Source organism: Podarcis cretensis (assembly GCF_951804945.1).
Source record: "Podarcis cretensis genome assembly, chromosome: 3".
Lineage (NCBI taxonomy): Eukaryota > Metazoa > Chordata > Lepidosauria > Squamata > Lacertidae > Podarcis > Podarcis cretensis.
The window spans coordinates 32,086,155-32,104,233 of NC_137172.1; the positions used below are offsets into that span (position 1 = coordinate 32,086,155).

Sequence of the window (18,079 nt, forward strand, 5' to 3'; positions counted from 1 at the left end):
CAGTCACCTTACCCAGATATGGAAGATTTGAAACTGGGCAGTAATTGGATAGGTCTAAAGGATCTAGTGAAGTTTTCTTTAAGAGCGGGCACACCACTGCTTCCTTCAGTTCCCCTGAGAATGTCCCCGTGCCAAGGGGTATAGAGAAAATTGAAATCATGAGGCAGTCCCTCCAGCTGCTTCCATACTGTTTTTTTCCCCTGTAAATGGAGAGATGTTAAATGGGGAGGCCTGGCAGGTGTGATTATGCCCATGAGCCAGATGTTTATCTAATACTTGTTTTTAGTATCCTGGGAGAAGACATGGTTGATGAGCTAGCTATGAGTATACACTACAGAATTTTGATGCAGGTCACACTTGTGATCTATTACCGCCTCTTTTTTGCTGAATGCATTTTACACAGGCAACAGAGCCAAGCTTTACCAGCAAGGTATGAGTAATACAAGTTATGCTGAGGTAGAAAAGTAAATGCTTAATGCATATGGAAGCCTAGACATGGGCTTTTACTCTCAATCCAAAGCTTTATGCTTACATCTGCAGTTAGTGAAAATGAAAGATGTATGGAACAGCTAATGGGCTTATATTACAATAGAATTTAGAAAGGCCATGAAGAATTGGCAGAACTTGGAAAAAGCAAATAGAGGAATGTGGTGTGGCGGCGGGCAGGGGAGGTCAAGAGAAGAATAGGGATAGTCAAGTTGAATGGTGAGAGAGGTATTAGGACAGTAGAAATACTATGGCTAACCCTGCCCCCAGGCTCTCTGCCTACTGAATCCACCTCTGCTCATACCCTCAATGCAGCTCTTTCTGTGTCCTTCCCTTAATATAGTACCCATCTTCATGCTGCCCCAGCACCTCTGGCACAGGAAAAAGGATAGCAAGTGTATTCCTGTACAGTGGTACCTCGGGTTACATACGCTTCAGGTTACATACGCTTCAGGTTACAGACTCCACTAACCCAACAATAGTACCTCAGGTTAAGAACTTTGCTTCAGGATGAGAACAGAAATTGTGCAGCGGCAGCGCAGCAGCATCAGGAGGCCCCATAAACTAAAGTGGTGCTTCAGGTTAAGAACAGTTTCAGGTTAAGAACAGACCTCCAGAACGAATTAAGTTATTAACCAGAGGTACCACTGTACTCTATATCAATCTGCTTTGTTGCAATATAGGAATATATTCTAAAAATCCTCACAAAGTTCACTGACCAGGGGCTCTGATTTTGTGCACGCTTACTTGGAAGCCCCATTGCTTTCAGTGGAACTTATGTATAAGTAAGCGTGTGCAGAATTGGGCTAGATGAATTGCGCTGATTCAAGGTTTCTGATAACTCAATGCTGCAGTTGCAAGATAAGTCAGTCCCAAGGACACACTTCCTTCAGAGCTCATCTTCAAAGCCACATGACAAGAGAATGTCCCAAGCCCATACTCATAAAAACCGGTTAATAAAATAAAAATAAAAAATACCGCTGCCTTCCCCAGCACTTCTAATATTGGATACCTTTAGCATATTCAGGAATCAAAAGTTTTGTGTCTCTTGTAGGAAATGTTTACTTTTTTGTGCATGCAATTTGAGTAGTGCTGAAGCAGCGAAAATGAGGCAGCTATGCAAAAGGAAATGTGAGGAGCAGTTCTTAAGTGTGGAGAAGACTTTTGGAAGTATGAAAACTGAGGCAGGGAAGAAGTAAAAGCAAGGGTCACTGTCCTCTGAAACTCAGCCAGGCCTCTCGTCATGTGCTCCCACTTTTCTGACTGAACCAGCACCCTCTCTCCATGCTTCTTCAACCCTACATCGCCGTTATAAATAATATTACTAATTACAATTTGTACAGTATCATGTTAATGACAACTCATGGTATGGCATAATTGTGAATACTGCTGGGCACAAGATATAGGTCATAATATTATGTTGGAAGACTGGGAAAGGTTGTGGAAAACCGATTTAAAATTTACAGATTGTTCTTTGCTGAAAGAAAATTACATGAAAATGACGTATAGATGGTATATAACTCTAGTGCAGATAGGAAGGATGTATAAAACTGCTTCAAATATATGCTGGAAATGCAAGGAAATAGAAGGGACTTTTTACCCTATGTGGTGGGACTGTAGTAAGATTAATTTTGGGGGGGAAATGATATACAACGAGCTGAAGAAAATGTTCCAATTAACATTTGTAAAAAAAACCTGAAGCATTTTTGTTAGGGATTGTAGGAAAAGACCTGCCAAGGAAATTCAAAAATATATTTATGTATGCGACAACGGCAAGAGTCTTAATAGCACCAGGATGGAAGAATGAGGAAATCCTGACCAAAGAATTGTGGCAAAAGAAACTGATGGACTACGCGGAATTGGTGAAATTGACACACAAACTACGTTATAAGGACAACTGTGATTTGAAAGAAGGGGAACCTTTTACAAATACTTAAAGAAACAACAAAATGAACTGGACTCCTTAGCAGGTTTTGAATAAACATACAAAAAAAATTATTGGTAACATATTGATAGATTAATTAAGGATTTTTACAACTTTATAATATGCAGAGAATAACATGGGCTGAGAAAGCAGAGAGGAGCTGAGGGAAGTCTGGGGTGGGTGGGTTTTTCCTTTTTGGGGAGGGGGGAGGGGAAAAGATGATGTATTTTTGATAAAATGTTATGTTGAAATTTCTAATTTAAAATATATATATATAATTGTGAATACTGCTAACGTAATTTAACACCTAATAATTGAAAAGACACCTAATAGTGTGAGGTAAGTCACGGGAGGGGGTGGGGGATTTGGATTCATATATGCTTTGTGTTATAATGATGTTTCGTTTTGAATACAAAACTGTAAAATTTAATAAAAACTATAAGAAAAGACACCTAATATTATGCAGCTCAAAAATGTCAACTCTTTCGAAATGAAGCCACTCCAACATTTTTGCCGGGGAGGCAGAAAAATGATAGGCAAGGCGACGAGGGCAAGAAGCGGGCACATCTTAAAACTCCCATTGCCTCCAGGCAGGGCCGCTAATAGGCTTCTGTGACGTCACCGTTCCCTGCAGCCAATGGTTTTTGGGAAGTGGGGTCGGTGGGCGGGAAACCATCCTTCCCTACCTGGCGAGCAGCGGCCGGCGCGAGTGTGTGGAAACGGCGCCGCCGGCGAGGAAAGAGCCATGGGCAACGCTGTGGCTCGAGAGGATTTCGAGTGGGTTTATACGGACCAGCCGCACGCGGACCGGCGCAAGGAGATCCTGAGTAAGCGCGCGCCTTCAGGCCCTCCCCGCTCCCCTTTGGGGGTCTCGCCCCACACGACGCCTCGCTTGGCAAAGGCGCTCTCGAGTCCCCTCTCTCCGACCATAAGCTCTGCCAGTGTACCCTGGACAAAATGGCTGAAGTAACATCCCCTCCCTGCTGAGGGTGGAAGGGGCGACGTTTGCTTTTACTGTATCATACAGCCGGGCTCTTAGTAAGAGTGCCAACTTGAATAAAATATTTTTTGGGGAGAAGGGGGAGAGGCCCGCCCACATAGGGCCATAGCTGTCAACGTTTCCCTTTTTTTAAAAAGGGGAATTCCCTTATTCCGAATAGGATTCCTCGCAAGAAAAGGGAAAAGTTGACAGCTGTGCATAGGGCACACTATTTGAATGGCAGTGTCCATCAACAACAACAACTTCTTCTTCTTTCATATCTATATGGTTTTATATTTTTAAGAAAAATCTCAAAGCGGTTTACGGAATATTAAAACATCAATAAGACAATCTGAGGAAAATCAAATATGGAGTATACAGCCAAAGCAATATAATTAACAAAAAACTAAAATATTATCTTAAAGATTTCAAAATAAACATTACAAAGGAGGTCAACTACAGAATACATATTTAACACAAACTAAGTTAACAAAAAACATTTCAAAAAAAACACCATTGCTAAGTGAAGTCAAATATAAAATGCACATTTAAAGCAGCATAATTAACAAGAGAATAAAATATCAAAAGCATGACACGGCTATTTGGCAGGCACAAAAAGATGGGACAAAAGAATTCAATAGTTAGGGTTTGTTGTTAGCTTGGGAGGACGGACTCTCAAATATTTTATTGGGGGGGGGGCAAAGGGACCTCCTCTCAGCACCTAGGAGTTGGCTCCTATGGCTCTTAGTTCCTTGGTCAGCAACTAGCTTTCCAGTAGGATCTCTCTGAAGCGAGGAACGAGTGTAGGCTGGTGTTTTGGGCACACTTCAAAATGGTGTGCCAACAAGCTGCCACAGGTGTAGTATCATAGACTCATAGGACTGGAGAGTTAGAAGGGGTCGCCAAGGATAAGCTAGCCCAAGCCCCTGCAATGCAAGGTGTCTTATGAGTGACAGAAATTGGCTGAGTGGTTGAAGTTGCCAGCCACCACCAGTTTCTTGGTGAAGTGGAAGTGTGGGGAAACCCTGTAGCTGTATTTGGAAGCTCAGCTTTCAAGTTGATCCTAGAGGCATCTTTTTTTCACATGCTAAAATGTTTGATGCTCTTAGTGAGCAGGTGAGGTGCTAGAAGAGCGGAGTGGCCCTGAGCTTCTAGTTAAGAGCACACTTCTAGTCCTTGTGGCTGCTGAGAAGCATCAGTAGGAGGCAATGATCAAGTTTTATGCTGACAAATGCCATTCCCAATTACACATGTCTCTTTCCATTTTATTCATCTCAAAATAAATTCAGAAACCTGATGTACAAACCTAATAAGCAACTGAGTATACAAACTCGGGTCATTCTATCCAGCATCTTGATTTTATTTTTCTAGTGCTGGATAGAGAATCTCTACGTTGCCTGCATCACGGTATACTCCTTGCTAGACATAGGGTGGTAGTCAACTACTTTTTACTAAGAGTGCACCTATTAACGAACATGACTACGGTCCATTAATTTCAATGGGTCTATTCTTCATGAAATTTGGATCCCCCCGTGGGCGGAATTCAGAGTAGCACTAAGGAGATTGCTCTGTCAGTTCCATCAGGCAAGCAAAATGTGCTATTTCCCCTTTCTTCCTCCTGTGGTTCTTCTGACCCCCAGAGCCAATTTGGGGGAGGCAAATGGGTAGGAGAGGGAGGAGAGATGTATAGCATTAGTAGGATTTGTTACTGGCTCACACTACTGCAACTGTTTAATTGAATCTGCCCAGAGAAAAGTTAAGAATTGAATGACCTCAAACTGTATTAAAGCAGATCACTTTGGGATTGGCACGGCTTTCTGTGTCTGCTTAGTCGACCATGCTGACTTTCATGTAAAAGTTAGGTCTGTGGGAAGTCTGCATATCTGATGCCATATTTGTTCATGTTCTTAATCAAAGGCAACTTGCTGGAAATGAAGCTTAGTGAAATCATGGGAATAGATAGCATGGATTTCAGTGCTACTACTCTTGATCTGAATTATTAAAATCTCAATGGACAGGAGTAAATAATTTTATCACAAAGACATGTTAGCGGAAATTGCCCACACACTGTTCCAGTCACCACTGGCAGCATAAGGCCCAAAATAGTTCACTGCTACAAATGATAAGGCCTCAGTAATACAGTTCTGGATGTTGATCTATACATACAGTTTGCAGGCTTTACAGATACAAGTAAGAAGTATTTCTGCTGCTCCAGCCATTCAAGACATACCGTAACACAGACTGACTCACAGACTCACTGACTGACTAATAAGCTGACATGCCTTAATCATTTATATAGACAGTGCTACGCCATTGCCATAGCCATAGCAACTGGCTTGTCTGACCATACACATCTTGGCTTACATCTTGATTTATGCCCATGAAGGATATTAACCCTTTCTTCCATGTTCAGTTCCTACAATAAGTCGCATCTTGGTTACAGTCTCAAAACTATATTTTAAAAATACCTGTTCTTGCATATAGCTCCTTAGTGAAGTAGATGTCAGCATGTAACTTAACTGACTGTGTATTTACTGCCTTCTGGACCTGTCTCAAAAAGAGCCTCACAAAGATCATGTTACTGTAATTAAGTTATGAGTGGTGATCAAGCTGTCCTTTTCCAGGAAAGGGCATAATTAGTGTAACTTCTTCGTGTCATGGAGGCTACCTGAGTCTCCACTGACAGATGAATCTAAGAGCATCCCAAACTATCTACCTCTTCTTTCAGAGGGTGTGCAATTCTCTCCAGAACTGGTAGTTTCTCAAGATCCCATACCTGGAAGCAACTTACCCACAAATTCAATTTCAGTTGGTTTGTCACTCAGCCCACCACCGTCCAAAAATATCAAAACCTCTTCTGATTTGGTTGTAACTGAGAAATAGAACTGCATGTCATCAGCATACTCTTAATTATCATTCCCAATAGCTTAATGTAGATCTTAAATAGTACTGGGGACAAAAATTGTCCTGTAACACAATGGCTTGTGGTGGACACACCTATAATCTCCTAATGCCATTCTCTGAATCCTGCTCTGTAATGAGTGGAACCAATGTGGAATTGTGTCCCAGCTCATGAAGATGATCCAAGAGAACAGCATGGCTGATCGTATCAAAAGTCACTGCAAGATCAACAGGGTTGCAGTCCCCTTGTCTATCTCCCAAATACGGACCTCTGTCAGGGCAACTAAGGCTGATTCCATCCCCTAACTTTGCCTGAACCATTTTGGCATTGATGCTGTTGTTGTGCCTGTACTTCATTAATGTGGATTTTACATTAGACTGCAGAGTTGTACTAAAGCATCCTGTATATATTCAAACTTTTAACATGTATATAGGCTTGTATAGAAAGTAGAATCCAAATGATTGTGGCATGATCTTCAAAGAGCATGGTCTATTGACAGCAATTATTTGAAACTTTATCTCTCTTTTTCTCCCAACAGGTAAACACCCAGAAATAAAAACTTTGATGAAACCAGACTACAACTTGATCTGGATAGTTACACTGATGGTGCTTGCACAGCTAGTTGCTCTTTACCTAGTTAAAGATTTGGAGTGGAAATGGGTTATATTTTGGTCATATGTGTTTGGCAGTTGTCTTGATCATTCCATGACTCTGGCTATTCATGAGATTGCCCACAATAGTGCCTTTGGCAACTGTAAACCTCTGTGGAATCGATGGTTTGGAATGTTTGCCAATCTTGTATTTGGCATCCCATACTCTGTATCCTTCAAGAGATATCACATGGATCACCATCGTTATCTTGGCGGTGAAGGAATTGATGTGGACATTCCTCTTCCCATTGAAGGATGGTTTTTCTGTACTCGTTTTCGAAAGTTCCTTTGGGTTATTTTTCAGCACTTCCTCTTTGTTATTCGGCCTCTTTTTATTAATCCCAAACCAGTCTCTCGACTTGAAATAATGAATTTGTCAATTCAATTTCTCTTTGATGTTATGGTATACTATGTCTTTGGCGTAAAAGCACTTGTCTACCTGATAACAGGATCGCTGCTTGGATTAGGCTTGCACCCTATTTCAGGACACTTCGTAGCCGAACATTACATGTTCTTAAAGGGACATGAAACATATTCCTACTATGGTCCACTTAATAAGCTTACGTTCAACGTTGGCTACCATAATGAACACCATGACTTCCCTAATGTTCCTGGGAAAAATCTTCCACTGGTGAGTACATTATAGTGTCCAAGGAGCTACTTTGCTGGAGCGAAGCAACTCTCTTATAATTGAATGGATTGATATCATTCCACTTCTGTGCCGTGATTTGCTGATGTAGGTGGGGATATATATTAAGACTACACTCTATGTCTCCAAATTTTAAATTTGCTCCTATGTGGGGTAAACTAGTTGTTTTCCTTGCTAATTGCCACAATTCAGTCCTGGGTTGCCATTGTTTTTTGTAGACTTCTGCAAGGAAGTTGCCTTCAATTCAATAGAGCTTCATCTTTGTGGAGCTTTAGGGATCTACTATTATTTATACTCTACCCATCTGGATGGGTTTCCCCAGCCACTTTGGGCGGCTTACAGTATATACAGGGTGAGTCTTTTAAAAGAGGCCCCGTGGAACATGTGCACTCTGTATCCACGGGGCCTCTTTTAAAGGACTCACCCTGTAGAAAAACATACCGAAACATCAGACATTAAAAAGGTAGCAATTGTAGCTCCTGCACATACCAATTAGCATTGCTTCTTCTCTGTAGAGAATGTTTTCCATTCCACATTGTTCAAGAGGCATTCCTGACCAATGTGCAAGTTAACAGCTTCTAAAACACATTATAAAACATTAACTAGCTATGCCAACGGAGTATGACAATGTTCCAGAGATCCCGTTCTAGATTGTACTCATATATTCATAGTTCAGACCTGAAGAGGCTTTTAGGGTGTGTAGAGGAGTGGGTAAAAAATCTGCATCCCATGAGCTTACCTTGGGACCTAAGCCATTGTTTCTAGAAAATAGAGTCAGTGGCTGTCAGTGCCCTGTTCCTCCTCAGAGGCAGCATGCTTTGTGTATCTGTTGTCTGATTAGGAAGTTGCATACTGAGTGAATGCTGGGTATTTACTTGTATGACCGGCACACTTCCCGATACAGGTGATATGTCCCCTAGATGTTGGAGTGCAATTCATATCTGCCTCAGCAAGCATGGCTAATGATTAGGGATGATGGGAGTTGCAGTAACATCCAGAAGGCCACAGGATCCCAATCCCTAATTTAGACCTTTTAAAGTTCAAAAGGAATAATCCTTTTACAATTCAAAATATTGTGTTTATTTTACTTTAAAACAATTATATACCGCTTAAACATTTGCATTTCTAAACAGTGCAATTAAAAACAATCCACAGAAAATGGAACAATAATCTCAGTTGGGGTGTAATTCCCAGGCTTGGGCCCACTACACTAAATGCATGGCTAAGAACAGGGGCTGTGCATCTGAGCCATGGGGAAGCATCAAAGATTTCAGTGATCAGGCCAGGATATAAGGGAGCAGATGGTGTAGTTCTGTGCGTAGACATACATACAATTACAGTGGTGCCCCGCAAGACGAATGCCTCGCAAGACGGAAAACCCGCTAGACGAAAGGGTTTTCCGTTTTGGAGGTGCTTCGCAAAACGAATTTCCTATGGGCTTGCTTTGCAAGACGAAAATGTCTTGCGAGTTCCTGCGGGGGTTTTTTCCTTCCCCCGCCCTTTTCTAAGCCGCTAAGCCGCTTATCTGCTTATCTGCTAAGCCGATAAGCCGCTAAAAACCGCTAATAGCGGTAATCCGTTAAGCCGTCAATGGGTTTGCTTCGCAAGACGAAAAAACCGCTAGATGAAGAGACTCGCGGAACGGATTAATTTCGTCTTGCGAGGCACCACTGTAGTTCCTAATTCTGAGATGAGATTACTTACCACAACACTGGCTATTTAATATTCTGTTGACAAACTTTCTTCCTTTCTTTTATTATAGCTGAAGAAAATGGCCTCTGAATACTATGATCATCTGCCACAGTATAACTCCTGGGCAAAAGTGCTTTATGACTTTGTGATGGATGACACTATCAGCCCCTATTCGCGAGTGAAAAGGCATTTAAAAGGTGAAGTGATACTGGAGTGAAAAACCCCCACTGCCGTAAACACCAAAGACAGCCTAGTAGCTGGTGGAACGTTTTGTTTGATCGAGATGAATTTGCTTTGTATCTTGACCGGTTTGAACTATGAGTATATGAGTACAATCTAGAACAGGATCTCTAGAACTAAACGTTCTCATGTTCTTTTGCCATATAACTATGTTTCATGATGTGTTTTAGTAGCTGTTGACTTGAACATTGGTTTGTTCTTGTAAGCATTTCATCTTACATGCAGCATATGTACTTGTTCAGTTTTTTACACTTGCTGCCCAGGACACTAGCTTTTGCTGACAAACCTTCCAAATTAACTTCTTTTAATACCCTAGAATTGTTTTAATTAGTGTAGTAGCTGACCAAAATGGCTGGCTACAACTCCTCCTAGATTGGGCAATCCAAGTGCTAACCTAATTGATGGATTTACAACTGTTGCTGTATAGTATATACCCGGTGAATAAGGCTAGTGTTTGTGTAATTTCAAAACACGTGGATATGATTACCATGGATATGATCTCCTGCAGCAGGCCTATTTCCCAGAAAACATCTGCATTCCTTTTTTTATGCATCTGTACATAAGAGCTACGTTCTGCCATCAAATTGATGCTTCTTTGGAAACAGACTAGATCTCCTGAAGTTTAGAAACAGAATAGTAGAGCCTACGTGTGTCCCGGTAACCATCTTGTGCTCTCTTAGCTGGGGCAAGAGCTGGAGTGTCAGATGTTGACAGCAGGTAGCAAGTTTATAAAAGGTATAGAACATCGACTGTGTGAATGTAAAATACCTCCTACAAAGGAATACAATAAAGTTGTTGTTCAAAAACCATTCTTGGACACTTGAATAAAGATGTTATTAATGAAGTTTATTTAACAAATGTGTGCAATGTTCTTGAGATCAAGCTTGAAATAATAAAGTAGGCATCACAATTCATTTTGGCCCCAAGACTTTAACGCGGCAGTCTTTTTGGTATTGTTTTGTAAATCTGCTCTTGAATAATTGCTAATAAAGGCCTAGTGTCAATAAGGTTTCTCAATGAATATGGGAAAGGAGGCCTTAAGCCCGCATCCTTCCACTTTAAGATCATACCTTCAAACAGAAACTAGATTAGCAAGATGTGCTGTCAAAAATTAAAAGAGAAACCAGTATTTTAGGCTACTGTCCATGCTCGCTTTTGGTTAGCAGAGTATTGAGATGCTCATGAGATTATTTTAAAATAAGGCAATTTAAAATGGCAAGAGAAGACCCATTCATATTTTAAATTTCATCCTTTGTTAGCTGATCTCAATCAAGGAAGCAGGTTAACCACATCCTTGTGTTGCACAAGCTGAAAATTATCTGTGAAACAGGACCATATGGCATACTGTTTCTATGGAACTGGAATAGAATAATTGCCTTTTAAAATTGTATTATGATTTCGTATTGTATCAATGTGGCTCATATTGGATTATTATTGATTATTATTAATTTTAAAAATGTTAAAAAAATCAATCCAGGAGCTCCACTTCACACCACTGGTGGTAGTGTGAAGTAAGATTTCGTCACTACATGAAGACCACCAATGGGCTTTTATATGTTCAGTCACATTGACCTTATCAATTCATTGATACCCACTCCTCCAAGTACTAAGCAACTGACAATGGCTCTGACAATGTGCCAAATGCTTAGGAGCTGTTGTGGGGCCAGCTTGGCTCCCTGCCTCATTCCAGACAATAACTAGAGCTCCAGCAGGATTGCCAGCCAGTCCTGTAGGAAATTCCCCAAACACCACCTGGAATTCAGATTTCGTCCGCTTTTGAGGAGAGTACTGAATCAGGTCCTTTACTCTTGCAGGTTAAATTTATAATCTGTCCGTGACAAGTGTCACATGTGGCTTCCACAACCAAATCACTATTTCAAAACATGTGGCCTAAAGCCCAAAAAGATGTGGCCTAAAGCCCAATGTGTATCCCAATACATGTGCTGGCCAAGATAAAATCAGAGAGGCGTCCTTGGTTGGCTTGGAGGCCATAAACTGCTGAGCCACAGCAGACAAGACCACCATGGCATGCATGTTTTGTCACCGAGAACAACCCACTTAGGACTCCTTCAGTCCACAGCTGTGATTGCCTCTATAAATTCAGGCAGGGAGAATTGCTTACTGGGGTGGATGGTAAGCCAATAGAATCCTATTCCCATCCTGGCATCCCAAACCAAGATACGGACACCAGAACACGACCACTTGGATACCTGGTCAGGGGGAATCAAATCCCTAAAGACATGTGGGAAACCATTGGCTCTCCACTGGCCACACGCTTTCCACTTCCTCTTCCAGTTCTATGTGCTTTCCAGGGTCCACATGAGCAGAAGCAACTGAGAAGGTAGTAAAGAGAGGAAACTGATTTGGAAGGTTGCATTGAGGGGTGGAAGCAACTGAGGAGGGAGACAGAGGAAGAACATGCAGTACAAAGGTATTTTCCAGGAAATAAATATGATCCCTAAACAAATTATTCAACAAACTCAACACCTGGCCCTAATGATAACTGATGGTGCACTAAAAACACCAATACTTAAGGAATTCATAACATTCCTGCTAACAACAGCTAGCATTATACCAGAAACTGGAAGGATGTAAGGACAAATAACGTTGGGAAGTATGGAATATAGCAGTCATGAAAAAAACCTAAGCATAAAGTTAAAACAATGTAGAAGGGAGCAGTTTTTATGAAATGTGCTTTATTATGTACACAAATACATTGGAATATGGATGCATTCCTTAACACCCAGTAATCTATGGAAATACATCCTAAGCTGAACACTGAACCTCTTTGAGGAACACATTACAGATGGCTGTTTCTCTATAATACAAGCTCTGTATTTATTCTCGAGTTACTTTTTTTGTTTTACTGTTTTGCTGATGCTTGAAAACAAATGCATTTTTTAAAAATTCAATCATATCTGACTTTCACACCAGACCACATGGAAAAGCAAAGTCTGTGTGCTTTCTATGTGTGGGAAGCAGAGGATTATGCAATAATTAAGCCATGTTCTTAGCAACCATTAATCAGCTGCATAGGTGTCCTATCTAAAAGTCCTTGTACACTGCTGTGAGGATCTCCACTGCATTGTCTGGATTAGTCATGGGTGGATCAAATGACAGATCCTACAGACGCTTGGCTTTAGTCTTCTTCAGCCCACTGCACCCAATTTTTTCTAATATTCCCTTGTTTTAAGTCATACACAACTAGTATGGGAAAGAATGTATTTTTAAAGCAAACAAGCAGACTTCTTTAAATAATGTGAAGCTTCCCCACAGAGAAAAAGCTGTTTTTCCTTAAGTTTTCAATGTAGTTTTAAGGATATTTTTCTGCCAGTGAAAGCATTTCTGCTTGCCCAACAGCACAATTTCCCCTCTCCTCAGCTGGGCCCTGCTGCCCACTTTTTTATGGAAAGGCGTAGTAGATGGCAGAGTAACTACCCCCATGGTAACATTACTCCTATTACCTGGCTGGCTGTTTTCCTGTCTGTGGGGTAAGACGGGGATAGGGAACTTGTGCCCACCCTGCAGCCCAATGTCGGATTACAACTCCCATCATTCCTGGAAATTGGCCATGCTCTCTGGGGCTGATGGAAACTACAGTCCCACCATCTAGAGCATCACAGGTCCCCCATCCCTGCTATCTGGGCTAGGCTTGATGCGGTAGGTTGACTTGCTATTGCTTCTTTGTGTATTAACCGGTTCAGTTTACAGGCAGGACACTAACAAGATTAATCAAATGTCTCATAGTGGAAAGAAAAATTTAACGTCTGAAGAGTGATGGGGAGAAGCCCATGACAGCTGACAGCATATTTTTAAAACAACATTTACATCTTGCACTTTCTTCCATCACAGAATCCATGGCATATATGGGTTTCTGACCAGATCCAGGGTTGCTTAGTTTCAGCCAAATGGCCACATCATGTATCTTCTGGCCATATCCTGGAGACCAGTTTGAAAGGTTGTGGACAAATGTTAATTACTATACAGTGTGATAGAACTTCTCTCAGAAACGGAGTCGAGCAATGTGGAAGCAAGCAAAACCAAGGTTAAATCCAAGCCATGAAGATGCCTCTGGAAAATAGTCCACTGGGAGAGGTCCTCAGGTTAAGCAACATGTTGGGTGTTAGGGATGATCCAGCTATCACCTGCTCAGTGCCTTGCGCAGCTCTTCATACATTAGTTGGTCCTAAGGATGCCGGTGAAGGGAGGAAAAACAGAAACAAACTCATTCAGTAAGGCTTTTGAGCCGACTGTACCATAAGGAAAACTTTTACCTAGTGCCAAAGATTGTGTTTCAGCATTTACAACAGAAACCTAGGGAAAGGCAAAGTGGCTAATTTACTGGCTTTTTAAAGATCCCAGCCGCTGAGGAGGCAGTGTCCAGAGCCTGCCTTCTCCATGTGCCAGTAAGATTCCCTCCCACTGACACCAAGGCAGATGCGTGGTTTTCCCCCAGATCAGACTTGTTTGGACAAGAGTGAAGGGGAATTGGTTGCCTCATATTCCTTTGCACAATCCTTAGCCTTCTGTGCCACTCCCAGCTTAAGTCACCAGCTGGCCTGGAGCCTCTCACCTTTCTCGATACAGAAGATTTAACTTTCTTGAAAGCTGCTTCGAAGTGTTTTCTGGCAATCTTGATTTCTCCTGTGAACAATACAGTGCAACAGGAGAAGGTTAACATGCTTCCACAGTATACATAATGAACTGTAATGAAATGAAACTTAAGGCTATTAATAAAATAAGTTTTGGGAAGAGGATAATGAACGCATCAAACGCCCTTAACAATGAAGATTGCCCAGAGATTGAGCCTTCTAGGCACTTCCAAGTGCTCTGCTCAAATGGATAAAAAGGCTCCTAAGTTTCCTACTCTCAACAGTAGAAAGAGATTGCACATTTTTTTTATAAACAAAGGGCTGGATTCAACTACCCTGCTCCTCTGACGGGAGCCAGAATAAGGGCTCCTGCTAGCACAATGGGAATCTTTCCCTTCCCCCCCATGGCTCCCCCAGACTCTGGAGGGTCTGGAGAACCCCCAGAAAAGCATTCGGGGGGAGGAGGGGGAGACTGTCCCACCAGGTGAGGAGAAATGCTTGCCCAAAGGAACAATCTCCTTAGTGCACCCAAAAATCTGACATCATTTTTACGCTTCTTCATGGAATTTGGATATAAAATTTACAGCATGTTATGGTTAAAGAGAAAATTATATGAAAATGATGTATCATTGGTATCTAACATCAAGTAAATTGGCCCACCCAGGTCTTCTTTAGAAATAGGTTTTTAAAATGAAGAATGGTCCAACTCCAGTATTCTGCTAACAGGAAGAACAGTTTTGTAACCCTACTGCCTTGAAATGTTTATGTAACTAACGAATGGTCTACATCTCCAGAGCCATGCATCCAGCCACAAACTCTGTGTACGTTGCTGTATGCAAGGATTTTCTCTGAACTGTCAACTTCACGGGCCACAGGGAGATCAGAGCACAAACCTTTTGGCTTGAGTTCTGCATCTCTAATTTACCAGGGTAATGCGACAGAAGGCACCACCCAGCTCTGCCATGCTATTTCAGCACCACTCTCAGCTAAAATGTGTGAACCAGGGCTTTGGTGTCCACTGAGGGGCATTTGGTTTTTCAATCTTGCATTGCTTTCCTTTTTCTGCTATCGCGCTAGAGGCCGCCAAGCCTAGAACTTCTCACCAGCAATAGCTTCTGTCAGCTAATCATTGCCAAAGTGCAGACAAGGCTCCAAGAGTCAAAACAATCCTTATTCAAAATGTTTATTCGGCTTTACGCCCATCATGAAACACAACAAAACAAATCAAATAAAACAGCGGACTCGTACAAGCCACAAGTAGTATAACACAGTTCACAACTCACAAGGACAAATATTAGCCATTCATAAGAAAAGTTTAAGATTAAGATTAAAATTAAAAAAAATTTACACTACACTAAAATCGATATCTGATGTCGTTATAGAAAATTCTTATAACTATCAATAATCAGCTAACATTCCATTCCGTCTCTTGTACGAGAGGACGGCTGTTAGGAATTTAGCAACCTGTAGGGTAATATAAGGATCCACATCTTGAAGAACCCAGGCAAGCTGTAGGTCTACTAGTTTGTCAGCCATTGGCTGGATTATGGAGTTTAGTATGCTAGCACGGAACTTCCAGGTTGGCGCCATCGCCGAATGGCGGACTCCCTCCGAGCTCCGGAGGGAGCCTGCTCGGCAGGGGCTGGGTTCTACCGCGCTGGCGACGCGGGGACCCTCAAAAACCATGGGCGCTGAAACCCATGGGCATGGTGACTCGGCGGGCACCGTTTGCGCCCCCCCGACCACGCGAAGGAGCCTTTTTAAAGGCTGCGGAGCGGGTGGTGGTGCTGTGAGTCCTCCGCTTCCCCTGCCGAGTGAAGCCGCATGCCATTTGGCGGAGAGCGCTGACTTCTTCCATTGAAAATCTGGACTTAAAAGAATAACCCGTGAGTAATTGGAACTTGGACTAAAAAGGGGAATAAATTTTTTCTTAAATTCGGAGCGAGCGGGGGAGGTATAAAAAGGAAGTCAGCCTCCCCCCTGTTGTAGAGGAGCTAAAGCAAAGGACCTGACAACTAAGATCGAGTGCAACCTTTTTTTTTTGATAAAGTTATTAATTTCGCGATGGAAAACTATAAGCTGGGCTGGAGGAGAAAAGTGGAATGTGAATTAAAATACAACCCCCCCCGGAAACCCCGGGAGCGATCTGTGAGAGCGCCTGGAGAGGAGAAATAGAGGTTTTGACAGCTGTCATAGGAGCTGCCAAAACTGAAGAACAAAAAGAGAACTTTGTTACGAGGACTTTGCTGGTTACATTTGTTATAAATTGGATATAAACTGTTTAAAACAAGGAATAATAAGTTACTTTGACTGGTGGGTGAGATCGGGAATGAAACTGAGTTACTATAATCTCTCTAGAGGAGCTGTGGGTTATTACAAGTATTGCTGGCATGGAATTTGAATCGGACTTTTTATCTCCTGGGAAACTGCAGAAATGGAACACTATTTTGTCTACAGAGGTCTACACACTAAAGGAGACAATAGATTTATCTATTGAAGAATGGAAGGGACTTGACGTAATGTTTTGTTCCTGAATAACAAAGCCTCTGTAGAGGAATTACAAGCTTTTTGGAATTAGAACATTTGTGCAGGAGAGCAGGGGGGGGGGGGAAAGAGGAGAAGAGAGAACAACAAGAATAACAAGAATAACAAGAACTGGACAAAGTTGGAAGATAGACCCCTTCCAAGATTGGACATTTGAAATTAAAGATGATTAAAAGACGGTAAAGACTATTAAAAAGACGGCAAAGCGGACTGGTGAAGGATTATGGCTTAGATGTGGGAGCTCCAGGAGACAGTAGACATTGACGGACATTGGGAACGCAACCGGGAAAGGGGGGCGGGAAACTTGGAATCCAAAGGGTGTTAAACTATATTTTATTATTTTTTCTATTTTTTTATGTTAATCTGTATCTTATATTAAAGAGGGGAACTCGTGGAAGGGAACAGGTCGATTTTAGGGGATGGGGAAATATTTTTTAAATTGGGTTAATGATAATAATTTTAAAATTTGGGGTAAGAATTTGCTGAATCTATTTGAAAGAATTGGAATATAAGAGGGGGTGGGGAGGGGGAAGTCCTGGAAAGATGATATTGAAAATAAGGCCTTAAATTTGGATGTTTTTCTTTTTTTGTTATATTTGAAAATCTTTAATAAATATTATTAAAAAAAAATAAAAAAAATTAGTATGCTAGCACGGGCTGAGCTGTACAAAGGGCAGATAAACATGACATGATGTAGAGATTCAGATGTTTTCGTTTCACAAGCACACATTGAAGGGACTTGGCCCTTAGTAAATCTATGTCTCAGCACGTTTGTTGGAAAGACATTAAACCTAGCTCTAATGAAGGCATATCGGTGAGACGCGGCCATAAGCGATGTTAAGTAGGACGGAGTGCGGTAGATAGGGGTTATGCCGAAATTTAACGGCGAACAGGCTCCACCACCAGCTACGAAATTTTGGTATAGCTCTGCATCATCCAGCCTTTGATTTATACACCTTTTTGCCACATTTAGATCCAGTTTGAGCAATTCAGTGGGTGAGATCTCATAGGACTGCAATTTGGCAAGGATTTTTCCTGACCACAAATTTGTGAAGTCATCTCGCCACATGCATTGAATGAGATAGTGGTTCGGGAGTTTATGCCATAGGGATATCCAATAGATCAAAACTCTCCTCCATATAACTAACTCCACTGACGGGATCTTCATTTCTAAGCGAATAGCCACATTATTTTAAAAGTCGGCGTAAGAACTGGCTTTGAAGTGACTCTAATGGTGAGAGGTTTGCAAAAGCAGCCCATAAAGGTGCGGCATAGGCCATTGTGGCCATCACTTTGATGCTATACACTTTCAGGGCCGCAGGGATGAATAAGGCCCCCTCAGAGTAGAAAAAACGAAGGAGGGAGTGTGATAGGGCTTTTGTCTTGTTTTGAAGATATTCAACATGCGCTTTCCACCCTAA

At 41.8% G+C, this 18,079-nt stretch overlaps 2 protein-coding genes across 2 annotated transcripts in view; one reads left to right on the top strand and one right to left on the bottom strand.

The window, feature by feature from the left end:
- The first annotated feature begins 3,064 nt into the window (after positions 1 to 3,064).
- On the top strand, positions 3,065 to 9,897 carry LOC307212210 (sphingolipid delta(4)-desaturase DES1-like). Its single transcript, XM_079969326.1, has 3 exons — positions 3,065 to 3,237; positions 6,830 to 7,572; positions 9,353 to 9,897. Exons 1-3 carry the CDS (start codon positions 3,156 to 3,158, stop codon positions 9,497 to 9,499), a joined length of 972 nt encoding a protein of 323 aa, XP_079825452.1. The 5' UTR covers positions 3,065 to 3,155; the 3' UTR covers positions 9,500 to 9,897.
- A 2,301-nt stretch (positions 9,898 to 12,198) lies between these two features.
- Positions 12,199 to 18,079, bottom strand: part of NVL (nuclear VCP like) — a 45,151-nt gene continuing 39,270 nt past the window's right edge. The window contains exons 22-23 of the mRNA XM_079969210.1: positions 14,096 to 14,166; positions 12,199 to 13,708 (exon numbers count right to left, since the gene is read on the bottom strand). Coding sequence (XP_079825336.1) covers positions 13,664 to 13,708; positions 14,096 to 14,166 — 116 coding nt within the window. The 3' untranslated portion in view covers positions 12,199 to 13,663. The remainder of the gene's footprint in view (positions 13,709 to 14,095; positions 14,167 to 18,079) is intronic.

Bases quoted from the DNA above. Each gene is read 5' to 3' on its own strand.
- LOC307212210 (XM_079969326.1), top strand. From the start codon at position 3,156: ATGGGCAACGCTGTGGCTCGAGAGGATTTCGAGTGGGTTTATACGGAC. The intron at 3,238-6,829 runs GTAAGCGCGCGC...TTCTCCCAACAG, and splicing joins CCGGCGCAAGGAGATCCTGA to GTAAACACCCAGAAATAAAA. The intron at 7,573-9,352 runs GTGAGTACATTA...CTTTTATTATAG, and splicing joins CTGGGAAAAATCTTCCACTG to CTGAAGAAAATGGCCTCTGA.